Source organism: Mesoplodon bidens (assembly GCF_964165515.1).
Source record: "Mesoplodon bidens genome assembly, chromosome: 5".
Classification (NCBI taxonomy): domain Eukaryota; kingdom Metazoa; phylum Chordata; class Mammalia; order Artiodactyla; family Ziphiidae; genus Mesoplodon; species Mesoplodon bidens.
Window position 1 is genome coordinate 145,275,652 of NC_138161.1, and position 13,668 is coordinate 145,289,319.

Below are 13,668 nucleotides of genomic sequence, written 5' to 3' on the forward strand. Positions count from 1 at the left end.
TGGGCACGCGTGCTCCTCAGGCCATCTCTACTCTGGTTCGGATGTAAGCCTGTCCAGCGTAGCTGAGTGAGGCAGGAAAGAACCCATGTACATTTCAGGCTCCTCCATTGCAGAGAAGGGCCAGTCCCCAAGTCCACTCTGATTGTCAGACCAGGGCACCCTTTGGACTTTTTGTTTGAAATGGACTGTTTCAGTGTTCCAAAACCTTGAGCGCTCAGTGTGTGAACTCCCTGGACACCAGACCCCCCGCCTCCCTGTGTGGCTGACACTCCGGGCAGGGCGTGGCTTATCCTTGCAGTGGGGTTCAGACCTTCCTTCCAGTGCAAAGCCTCCATTCATCGATGGCCAGCCTGTATCACATGTGTGTCACCTTCCCCCTCGCCCGTCCCCATAAAAGTGATTGGCACAGAGGGTGGCATTTCCATCTCTCACTGGCTCAGCAGATTTAAATGGCCACATTGACTTTACATAAAACTGTGTAAAATGTGGAAGACTCAGCATGTTGATCAAACAATAAAGTGTCCTAATTCTCAACACAAAGGCTCTTGTCTAATGCTTCGAGGTGGTGCAGTCATATATGGGTGGGGGGGACGGGGCGTGACGTGGAAACACAGATTTCTTCAAGTGCATTCTCCACGAAGACCCTCCTCTCATGTCTCGGTGGTGTGTTCACCATCCAAAGCCCTTTGCTTCTCCCTTCTGTTCACCTGGGCTTTCCACCAATTCAGAAGGGGGAAAAGGCAGGACGCACTAATAAGATTAAATGCACACTCACTTCCGGAATCTCCATTCTGCCTGAAGGCTGATGGAAACTCCAGGCAGAACGGAGACTCAGGGCTGTGTGACACCTCCCGTCATCCCTGCTTTCCACTCGCCACGGCTGAGGGCTAGGAAGGGTGGGTACAGGGGCTGGATCTCCCTTCCGGTGATTTCTAGAAAGTATTTAAAGGCAAGAATTCAAGGTGAACCATAATCACCTTTCAGATGACACTAAGCTGCCTCCTACCCTCCAGCATCACCCCACACCAGAGAAACTCCCTGAGATGGCCCTTCAGGTCTCAGTCACCTCAAGACTAAAAAATGCCCTGAAGGCCAGGAGAGTGGTAGGACCAATCCAAAGAGGACGCGAAGGCCAAGATTAGGCCCAGAATTGCCCTGGTCTGAGAATGCTGGGGATCCTGGGGCTATAGGGAAAGCCAAGTTCACCAGGTCTTATTCTTCCTCAGGTTCAACTTCACTAATTATCTTTCCCCTTTAAAGGTACTAAAGTTTCTGGAACACCCTCCAATCTGCCACCTCAAGGAAGCCATCTCTGATTAGGAGGAACAGGAAATAGGTGTCCCTGCCCACTGAGCCTAACCTTCCTGGCTGCCAGGTGTAAACTGTAAGGTAGAGGAGGTACCGGACCTGTCAGGGGGCACAGGGCTGAGAGCCGAGTGCACGTGCTTGTACGGACCAGATCAAAGCAGAGTAAAGCTGTTCCAGACAAGCAGTCATTCCCCAAGAGTGTGGTGCTCAGGGCCACGTGACTGCAGACGGGAAGGGCAGTGGGCCGTCCCCCTGAGCGTGGTGCTCACACGGACGTCCAGCAGCCCCCTTCCCCCGCGGGAGAGGGAAGCACTGCTGGGCTTCCCCAGACGTGAATGTGAAGATCAGGGTTGAGGTGAATGTCCTCCTACCCGGAGTGCCCTGCTTGCCGTCAAGGGACGTCGCTCAAGGTGGCTTTTCCTATATCACTGTAGCTGTGTTTTGCTGTCCAGTGAGTGACCAAGGGTGCAGACAGGAGCTTTGATAATCCTGTGCTAACTGCAAATTTTTTCTAAAAGCATATTTTAGTTGAAACAAAAAGCTCTTAAGTCACAAGAACACCAAGTGCCTCACCCACGACAGGACCACAGGGCGGACGCTGGGATCGCAGGAGACACTGAGACACAGGTCATGTTGGGGCTGCAAGGGTGGCGCAACAGGAGAAAGGGCGAAGGTGAGGGCAGCCCTGAGGCAGTTGACCTTGGGGCCCGTGCAGTGGGGGGGTGGGGGGTGGGCGGTTCAGTGCAGCCAAGATGGAGCCCATGCTAATGAGGGGAGAGCAGGGGCCGCATGGAAAGGGCACATTTCTTCACCTCAGTAAGTGACCATATGCCCATAAAAGCAGGAATTGTGCCATACTTAGTATTCCCGGAGCTGGGTACGGTGCCTGGCGTTTTCGGAATGAATAGACGCCATACACGGTTCTTGTGAGTAGTCAACAGTTTAGGGCTTCGTAGCTGAAAAAGGAAGTGGGACTACCTGCCTGTGCAGAAGTCAGGTGAGGTAACCAACCACCTTCAAGTAACTGAAGGGCTGAAATAGAAGAGGTTAGCATCTAAACTGCTGCTAATGCACCTTTAGGTGAGAAGGGGCATAACCAGTTGAAGCTCTGATAATTCCATTCTAAATTCAAACCTTAAAAAAGAAAAAAGAAAAGCATAACATTCTGGCTGAAATGATCTCAAACCGACAGAACACAGCCAAGTGCCTCACACACAGCAGGGCCACCGGAATCCCAGGGGCGCTGAGACACAGGGCGTGGGGAGATATGAGCAGACCTCAGGGATTCCCCAGCAACAGCATCTGTTGTTGGTCAGGAGCTAAGATCCCAGCAAACCGTCAGGCACCCGGCAGCAGAGGGGCTACCAAGGCCCCAGAATGCTCGGAAAGTGTTGAAAGAGCTGGAAGAAACAGGCGGCCTCGGTCTGCGGGTGTGCTCAGTACCCACGGAGACCCCATTCCGGAAGCGGCTGGTATGTACCAGGACAGTGAGTGCCCAGGGCTTGCTGGTCACAGTCGTCTCCACACCGGCACCACACCACGCCTGCCCCTCCCCACTCGCAGGGCACAGGGCCATTCACATCAGGTGGCAGCGGCCCCAACATGCAGTGGCTCAGACGCTGCCATGTTCCCAAGGAGGTGTTTCAGGCCACAGCTGTCTCACCTGTGACACACAGTCACGCCTAGTCTGCTGGTCCCTGTGACCTCACAGCCCTCTTTCCACTCTGGCCATACCTGCCTCCCATCCCATGAAGAAATGGGCCTACTTTGGCTGAACGGGTTCAGTGCCACAAGAAAATAATTTGACCTCCCACTGAAAACCCTTCCAAGCTCCCAAGGACTAGTTATCATGACCTCACCCTGGCCTGGACCCAAAAGAGTGGGGTGACTGTGGCACAGGGTTAGGGAGCAGGATGGGACTATGCAACCTGCCTGCTTCCTTCACCCTGTGAGCAAAACTACACAGGGCTTGTGGCCCAAAGAACTTAGAAACGAAACACACTAAAGGCACGCATGATACTACAGGAGGCCACATCGCCTGTGAGGGTGCTCCCAGGAGCCCCAGGTGCTTGGTAGAGGTCATGTTACGCATGCAGATTCCTGAGACCACACCCGATCTGCTGCTGAATTGAATGCTCAGAAGCAGTGTCCTCCGGTGAGCTCTTTAACACGCATCAGTTAATTCTGACGCACACTAACATCTGAGAATCACTGTTTGAGACATAACTTTCCTTTTTCAAAAGACCATCTTTAGGTCTTGAATAAAATTCAACCTGGCTCCCCTACTTCAAGTCACCTGTTCTGTGTATTGCTTCCTCCGATAAAGCAAAACAGTTTATTACCAGAAAAAAACAACAAAGAAGCTGAGAGAACACACATGCCTCTTAACGGAAGCATCAAGCCATTGATGTTTATTCAGGTGAGCATCACCAACGATTATGTGAACATGTCACATTCATCACATTCCTTTTGAGCTTCCGGTTCACTGATCTTCCTTAAATCTTCACCCACTTCCTTAAATTACTACTCGGCTAATAAGGAAAGGGCAAGAAAGAGTCCAGAAGACAGTAATAACATTAGCAGCAGTCGGGCTTCCCAGTAAGAACCCTGCCACGGTCATACTTTTTTTTTTTTTTTTTTTTTGCGGTACGCGGGCCTCTCACTGCTGTGGCCTCTCCCGTGGCGGAGCACAGGCTCCGGACGCGCAGGCTCGGCGGCCATGGCTCACGGGCCCAGCCGCTCCGCGGCATGTGGGATCTTCCCGGACCGGGGCACGAACCCGTGTCCCCTGCATCGGCAGGCGGACTCTCAACCACTGCGCCACCAGGGAAGCCCGGTCGTACTCTTAGTGTCTTCTCCGCGTGAGCTTGGGTTTATTTCATACTCCAGCAGCAAGGTGTGTGATGCAGGGTGTGCGGGCAGCGGAGGAGGGGCCCTGGAGTCCCCCCACTCGGAGCCAGAGTGACACACAGGAAGGGGAGATAGCAGGCAGAGGCCTGGGCCGTAGTGTGTGTACGTGGGGGCCACACCCACTGGGACGGCCTCAGCTCCAGGCTTCTCTCCTTTGCCTCTCCCCATCCCGCAAGACTGGGTTAGGCGCCCCACTGCACACTCCTGGAGCGCCCTGCGCCTCTGCGGTTAACTGCACTTCCCGCACTGCTCTGCGATTAGTGTCTCACTTATCCACAGCCACCCCTGTCTCCTTTGAGGCTTTAGTTGGCTTGTCCCTGAGTGTGTGAGGTAGGGATTGAAGAGTTTGTTCTTATGTACACTGCAATCACTGGGCCCTGGAAACTTGGAGTTGGCCCTGAATCCTAAAACGTGCTCCCATTTGTACCTACTCTACCACTCTATTTAAATGCTTTAAGCTAGACAGGCTGTTTTGCTTACCAAGAAATGTATTAATCATTTATAAAAGCCATTAAAAAAGCCATACATTTAAGAAGACAGCCAACAACCTCACTTTGAAAACGCCATTTTTTTAAACCATCAGTGAATATGCACTTTAAAAATCTACAGAGAACTTTTTTCATTTTGAATTTGTTCCACAGCATTCAAGCTGACAGTAAAAATAGGAGCTCATCAAACAGCACATGAAGATAGCCCAGGAGCATTCATGCATCCAGAAAAACAGAATAGCTTCTAAATCTCCATATATTCCCCAGTTAAGGGAAACCACTAGAACGTACATTTCTAGCGTCCATGTTAGTGGCATTTGGGGATTTAGCACTTATAGTTCTATCACCTGGGGACGACTCCTAGGGTTCACAACATGTTTTTGAAACCTAAGTGCTATGAGGCCGGAGTGTGGACAAGTCACTGAGCTGATGAAGAACAGACCACTGTCAACCCAGCCCTGCTGTTTTCAACCTTCCTTCACATGTCAGAGACCATATTGTAATTGCACCTACAAATCTGAAAATTCACAGAGGACTACATGATGTACTGCCCATGAATGTCAAAGGCCACTGGAAATCACCCAGTTCCATACACAGACAGGTTTGTTTCCAGGAAAAAGAGACCAAAGCACAGAAGCAGAGGACAAGAAAACATTTTAGATGATATTATATTCTCATGATAATATCCTCTCTACGTGAGGTTGGCTTGTTAGACCTTGACCTTACATCAAGCATATGCTGAAGGGACCTTACATACACTTTGAAAAGGGAAGACACGAAGCAAATAAAACTAACCAGCTTGAAAGCAGTAAGGGAGAAGTGAACTTAAACACTTCCACGCTGGTTTCAACAGTAATTTGTTTCCAGAACAAGGAAAAGTTCCGAACTGTATCTGCACCCCTGCGTTACCAGCTCCAGACTACCGCTTCCTTCTCCACAACTGTCAGTCACACACATACCCATTCGCGTCCTGTGTTTGGATCTGGCCCTCAGGCGAGTTTAGCCAGCCACTTCTCCAAGTCCTGGATGTCAGCAGAGCCAGCGTCCCCTCTGCCGCCCTTGGCACTGCACTCCAGGAACTCCACTTTGAGGGGCAACTGTGAGAATTCAAATTCTTTGCCTTTCTTTCCCAGCTGAGCAGTGGCAGTGCTAGAACTGTCCAGTATGCTGGGGGCAGCAGAACGGGTGACCCGTAGAGTATTGCTGTGAGACAAAAGGAAAATGAGTCAGGCAGCAAACAGAGCTTAATTTTTATATAACAATTAAAGGCCTTTAGGAAGTCATATTAATTCCTAAATATTTCAGCACTCATTGAAATACTTCATCATAAAACTGTCAATTATGCTATTAGGATTGTTGAATATTTGCATTTATAGGTCACTCTCTTGGACAGACAGGATACGGATCCAACCTAACATGGCCAGATGACAGGAGGTTTCTAATGAACCAAGGTCACACCAACCTTCTTCCAGTTCAGTGCCCCCTTCTACTAGGATTTCCTGCATGATGCCATTTTAAGATACAGTTTTAAATTACCCGCTATAAGTATTATAAAACCTTTCTGAAAAGTTTCTCAAAGTGAAGTGTGGGTAGATAGGGTATTTATATCTACCTTGAGTCTATCTGGATACAGAGCTTAGAAATCCACAAACCACAGACTCTCATATCCAGTCTGGGTACAATTACTATTCTCCAATCTCTTTAACCACTAACACTTTCCCAATTTAAGTCACTTAACTGCCACCTGCTGACCCTAATAAGAATTGCAAAAACAAGGCTCATTTGTCTACTTCTCTCCCCCTTTCTGCTGTCCAGAAGCAGAGGAATACAGGCTGACAATGTGCTTTCTTACAAAATAAAGCATTTCTTGGTGCTGTAAGATTTCATGAAAACTAGAGAAGAATCCACAGGAAAACTAAATACCTTGCTTAGAAAGACACACACAGATGGAAAACGTATTTTAAAAACAAATAATACAGGGAAAAGCATTTGGGGAGGAGCACGTAGGGCCTTCTAAGCAAGGTGGTGGGTCCATGGGTATTCTTCACCTTACTATTCTTTAAACTCAATATATGTATCACATATACTCTTTTACATGTAATATATTTTACAATTAAAAAAAAACTCAAAAGGAAAAAAAGACACTATATTCAGCTCTTGCCATAAGGCCATGTAAACATAGTAAATCTTGTAATTCAGAAGACTATGAAATGCTTCAAAGCTGATAAGGCCTAATTCTCATAAACACAGGATTAAACTAAATTTAGACTCCTAATTTAACTGATATTAACCTTTATAACTTTTTTTTTTTAATGGCTGTGTGGGGTTCGTTGCACGTGGGCTTTCTTTAGTTGCGGTGAGTGGGGACTGCCCTTTGTTGTGGTGCACAGGCTTCTCATTGCAGTGGCTTCTTTTGTCACGGAGCATGGGCTCTAGGCGCGCGGGCTCAGTAGTTGTGGCTCGCGGGCTCTAGAGTGCAGGCTCAGTAGTTGTGGCAGAGGGGCTTAGTTGCTCTGCGGCATGTGGGATCTTCCTGGAGCACGGCTCGAACCCGTGTTCCCTGCATTGGCAGGCGGATTCTTAACCACTGCGCCACCAGGGAAGCCCCCTTTTATAACTTTTTAACATTTTATTTCACTGCTGTATAATACAGCATTTCTTTCTGTATTGTTTTTCTACAGCCCTTTAGAGTGAAAAACAAATGGACTAAGGAAAACGTGTTTTAAACATGGGAAGACTTGGACTATGCTGTTTAAAAAAATGGATATACAAATATTATGACTGTTTTTGTCCAAAAGATAATTCTCAACAATTGCAACAGAAATGTTAGAAAAACAAATCAGCTAATTCCAATTTTTTTAGCTTAATGACAAGCAATATGCAGTCTCAAAAGAGTGAACATCAAGAATAGGAGAAGAGGTGATGAACATGCAATTTCAGAAAGGACAGAAACCACTGAAAGTGACACCAGCAAGATGGCAGAATGGGAGTTTTCAGCTCAAGTCCTCTCACAGAAACGTCAATTTGAATAACCATCCACACAGAAGAATACCTTCATGAGAGGTAAGAAATCCAGGTTAGAGATTACAGCAGCTGGGTATAACACAGAAATAAGAAAAGATGCATTGAAGATGGTAGAAAGGACAGTTCCACATTACCCATGTTACTGCTCCTGCAAGCCTGAACAATGCAGCATGGAGAGATATGATTCACACGGGGGAAGGAGAGTGAAGCGAGCACCTACTGTGTCATGGAACCTAGCTCCTGGCCAGCCCCAGTAGACACAGGTACCTGGACAGCCATGACAGATTCAGTTTCCAGGCCAGCTTCCATGGACCCAGGCAGTAGGCCCACCCACCCACAAACCCAGAAGCAAGGCCAACCTGCCTAGGGACTCCAGCAGCAAGCCCACCCAGAATCTCTGGCTGGACTGACTAGAGAAGTGCTTTCTCTGACAAAGTTAGTCTATAAAGACTAGAAGGAGTGATTACTTTTTCAAATGTGCAGACACCAAAATAAGGACACAAGGATCATGAAAAATCAGGGAAACATGACACCACCAAAGAAAGAAGATAAAGCACCAATAACTGACCCTAAAGAAATGGAGATCTACAAAGTGCCTGGCAAAGAATTCAAAATAATCATCTGAAAGTCCCATAAGCTACAAAATAACACAGAAAACTCAACAAAATGAGGGAAAGAGTAAGTGAACAAAATCAGAAAGTCAACAAAGATATAGAAACCACGAAAAACAAAAATTCTGGAGCTGAAGAACACAATGACTGGATGTGAAGAATTCAACAGCAGACTCAATCAAGCAGAACAAAGAATCGGAGAGCTTGAGCACAGGTAACTTGAAATTACTCTGTGAGAAAAACAAAAAGAAAAAGCGAAAAAGAGTGAAGAAAGTCTTATGGGCATCATAAAAGGAACCGATATATACATTATGGAAGTCTCAGAAAGAGCAGATAAAGACAAAGAATCAGAAAGCTTATTTAAAAAAATAATGATAGAAAACTCCCAAATCTGGGGAGGGAAATGAACATCCAGATCCACTAAGCCCCTAAAACCCCAAATGGATTAAACATAAAGAGAGCTTTAATGAGACACATTATAATCAAACTGACAAAAGTCAAAGACAGAATGTTGAAAGCATTAAGAGAAAGGCCAACTGTCACAAACAAGGGAAAATCCATAAGACTAAAAGTGGATCTCGTAGCACAAACCTTGCAGGCCAGTGGAGAGTGGGATGATATATTCAAAATGCTGAAAGAAAAAAATTGCTATCCAAGAATACTATACCCAGCAAAACTGTCCTTCAGATATGAAGGAGAGACAAAAGCTTTCCCAAACACACAAAAGCTGCAGTTCATCACTACTAGTCCTGCCTTTTAAGAAATGCTAAAGGGAGTTCTTCAAGGTGAAGTAAAACTAATCAAGAACATGAAAACATATGAAAGTATAAAATTCACTGTAACAGTAAGAATATACTAAAATTTAGAATACTCTAGTATTGTAATTGTGATACATAAATCATTTTTAACTCTAGCATAAAAGCTAACGACAAAAGTAATAAAAATAACTATGACTACAATAATTTATTAATGGATACACAATATAAAAAGATGTAAATCGTGACATGAGTAACATAAAATGTGGGGGAAGGAGAAGTTAATGTATACAAATTTTTGTATACAGTCAAAGTTGTTATCAGCTTAAATTAGACTGTCAGTATTATAAGATGTTTTATATAAGCCATGACAGTCACAAAGAAAATACCTGTAGTAGACACACAAAATAAAGAGAAAAAAGTCAAAGCATAACAATACAAAAGAAATCATCAAATTACAAAGGAAGAGAGAAGGAGACAAAGGAACTATGAAACAGTCAGAAAACAATCAACAAAACAGAATAAGTTCTTACCTATCAATAATTACTTTAAATGTAAATGGTTTAAATTACCAATCAAAACAGAGTGGATGAATGGATAAAAAAACAAGCTTGAACTACATGCTATCTCCAAGAGATGCACTCTCGATTTAAGGTTCAAAGTAAAGGGACAGAAAAACATATTCTATACAAATGATAAACAAAAGAGAGTAGGGCTGAATACATAGATATCAACAAAATAGACTAAGTTAAAAATTGTCACAAGACACAAAGAAGGTTATCATATAATAAAGGGGCCAATTCATCAAGAGGATAAAATAATTGTGTATATATACATATATATGCACCCAACATCAGAGAACCTAAATAAATAAATGGGATACATCACATTAACAGGATGAAGGATAAAAATCTTATGATCATCTCAATAGATTCAGAAAAGGCATATGACAAAATTCAACATCCTTTCATGATAAGAACTCAACAAAATAGTTACAGAAGGTATGTACCTCAAAATAACAAGTGCCATATATGACAAGCCCACAGATAACATCATACTCAATGGTGAAAGTTAAAAGCTTTTCCTGTAAGATCAGGAACAAGATAAGGATGCCTACTCTTGCCACTTCTATTCAACATAGTACTGGAAGTCCTAGACAGAGCAATTAGGCAAAAAAAGAAACAAAAGGCATCAAAATCAGAAAGGAAGAAGTAAAATTATCTCTGATTTCAGATCACTTGATCTTAAATATAGTAAACCATAAAAGACCCCCCCAAAAACCAGAACTAATAGACTCAGTAAAATTGCAGGATACAAAATCAACACACAAAAACAAGTTCTGTTTCTATGCAGTACTAATGAACTATCAGGAAAAGAAATTAACAAAACAATTCCATTTATAATAGCATCAAAAACAATAAAATACTTACGCATAAATTTAACAAAGTAGGTGAGAGAGCTGTACACTCAAAGCTATAAAACAGTGATGAAAGAAACTGAAGACACAAATAAATGGAAAAATACCCCTTGTTCATATATTGGAATAATTTACATTGTTAAAATGTCCATCTATAGGGGACCTCCCTGGTGGTCCAGTGGTTAAGAATCCGCCTTCCAATGCAGGGGATGTGGGTTCAATCTCTGGTCAGGGAACTAAGATCCCACATGCCACGGGGCAACTAAGCCCGCACACCACAACTACTAAGCCCACGTGCCACAAACTACAGAGCCCACTCTCCCCAAACTACTCTCTGGAGCCTGCGTGCCACAACTAGAGAGAAGCCCGCAGGCTGCAACAAAAGATCCCACATGCCGCAACAAAGATCCCACGTGCCGCAACTTAGACCCGATGCAAACAAAAAAACCTCCATCTATAGATTTAATGGAATCTCAATCAATATTCCAATGGAATTTTTCACAGAAAGAGAAGAAACAATGATAGAATTCATATGGAACCACAAAAGAACTATAATACTCAAAGTAATCTTGAGTAAGAACAATAAATCTGGAGGCATCACATTTCCAGATTTCAAATTATATTGCAAACCTATAGTAATCAAAACAATATGGTACTATAAAAAGACATATAGATCAATGAAATAGAATAGAGAGCCCAGCACAAACCCATGCATATACAGTCAACTAATCTTCAACAAGGATGACAAGAGTATACTATAGGAAAAGGATAGTCTCTTCAATAAACGGTGCTGGGAAAACTGGATATCTACGTGCAAAAGAATGAAACTGTGTATGTTATACGATACACAAAATCAACTCAAAATGGATTAAAGACTTAAATATAAGACCTGAAGCCATAAAAATCCAAGAAGAAAATGCTCACTGACATTGGTGTTGTGGAAATTAGTTTTAAGATATGAGACCAAAATCAAACAACAAAGCAAACATAAACAAGTGTGATTGTATCAAACTAAAAAGCTTGTGCACAGCAAAGGAAAGAATCAACAAAATGAAAAGATAACCTATGGAATGGGGGAAAATATTTGCAAACCATATATCTGATAAGGGTTAATATCCAAAATATGGGATTTAGCAATATGTTTTTGGATCTGTCTAAAAACATACAACCCAGTAACAAAAAACCCAAATAATCCAATTTAAAAAATGGGCAAAGGACCTGAACAGACATAGAGGACATATGAATAGTCAACAAGTACATGAAAAGATGCTAAACATCACTATTCATCAGGGAAATGCAAATCAAAGCCACAATGAGATGTCACTTCACACCTGACAGAATTACTAACATTAGAAAAAAAAAGATAAGTGTTGGTAAAGATATGGAGAAAAGGGAACCTTGGTACATTGTTGGTGGGTATGTAAATTGGTACAGCTATTATAGAAAACAGCAGTGAGTTCCTCAAAAAATTACAAACAGAACCACTACCATATGAATCAGCAATTCCACTTCTGGACAGTTATCTGAAGGAACTGAAATCAGGATCTCGGAGAGGTATATGCCTTCCATGCTCACTGCAGCATTATTAACAATAGCCAATATATGGAAGCAACCTAAATGTCCATCAAAGGATGAACAGATAAAGAAAATGTGGAACATATATATATAATGGAATATTATTTAGCCCTGCAGAAGAAATTCCTGCCATTTGCGACAACATGGATGGACCTAGAGAACATTATGCTAAGTGAAATAACATAGAGTAAGACAACTACCATTATGATTAATTACACTTATATGTGGAATCTAAAACAGTCAAACACATGGAAGCAAAGAGTAGAATGGTGGTCACCAAGGTGGGGGGCAGGGGGAAATGGAGAGATGATGGTCAAAGGGTATAAAGTTTCAGTTATGCAAATAAGTAAGTGCTAGAGATCTACTATATAGCATAGTATTCACTGTACACTTAAAATTTGCTAATAGGGTAGATCTTATGTTAAGTGTTCTCATGAAATACATACACACACAAATAATAAAGTATGTAGGAAGAAACTCTGGGAAGTAATGGATATTTTTATGGCCTGGATGGTGATGATGGTTTCACAGGTGTATGCTTATCCCCAAATTGAGTTGTATACATCAAATATGCACAGCTTTTTACATATCAATTATACCTCAATAAAGGGGTTAAAATTTTCTTTTGATATTCAATTTGAAGGCATGATGTATTTGATAAATCTAATTGAATGGCTAACTTTTCTTCTATTATATATTTAAAAGTTTAAAGCACATGGGATTGAATGTATCATTCTCAATTGAAAAAAAAAAACCAACAAGCCACAGAAAATGACAGACCAGGGCTGGTAAAATTTTTCTGTAAAGAGCCATAAATTAGATATTTTGGGCTTGTGGGTGATATTTAGTCTCTGCCACATATTTTTCTACTTTTCTTCTTTTCTTACCTGTCCTATAAAAATGCGAAACTACTCTTTGTTGGCAGACCCTCAACGGGAGTTTGTCAACACCTGAAGCAAACCGTATTCTCCTAGACTCTAAGCTCCTGAGTACAGGAACAACATCACACTTCTTATAGCCACATCCTAGAGCAGGTCATGGCATATTTAGACAAATTATAGGTGCTTATTAAATGAGCAAAGGAGAATGTAAATGATAATGGGAAAAAAATTTACTAAAAGTTGAATTTGTAGAATATTTCCTCATCAGGTTCTTTTATTAAAAATATCCTTACAGGGCTTCCCTGGTGGCACAGTGGTTGAGAGTCCACCTGCTGATGCAGGGGACATGGGTTCGTGCCCCGGTCCGGGAGGATCCCACATGCCACGGAGCGGCTGGGCCCGTAAGCCATGGCTGCTGAGCCTGCGCGTCCGGAGCCTGTGCTCCGCAACGGGAGAGGCCACAACAGTGAGAGGCCTGCATACCGCAAAAAAAAAAAAAAAAAAAAAAAAAAAAAAAAAATATATATATATATATATATATATATATATATCTCCTTACATAACAGCATAAGAAAACATAACTTGCTCTATTATAATGTTGATTGTATCTCCTATGTAAGCAACCTGTTAGCTAACTCTTACAAATCAGCAGAACACAGAGATATGCTAGATTCCTTAAAATTCAAAAGCTTATAGCTC

The 13,668-nt window shown here is 42.9% G+C and overlaps 1 protein-coding gene across 1 annotated transcript in view; it reads right to left on the reverse strand.

Annotated features, from left to right (window-relative positions):
* Positions 1-5,349: 5,349 nt before the first annotated feature.
* Positions 5,350-13,668, reverse strand: part of SRPRB (SRP receptor subunit beta) — a 30,520-nt gene continuing 22,201 nt past the window's right edge. The window contains exon 7 of the mRNA XM_081235827.1: positions 5,350-5,909. Within this exon, the coding sequence (XP_081091953.1) occupies positions 5,696-5,909 (214 nt within the window). The 3' untranslated portion in view covers positions 5,350-5,695. The remainder of the gene's footprint in view (positions 5,910-13,668) is intronic.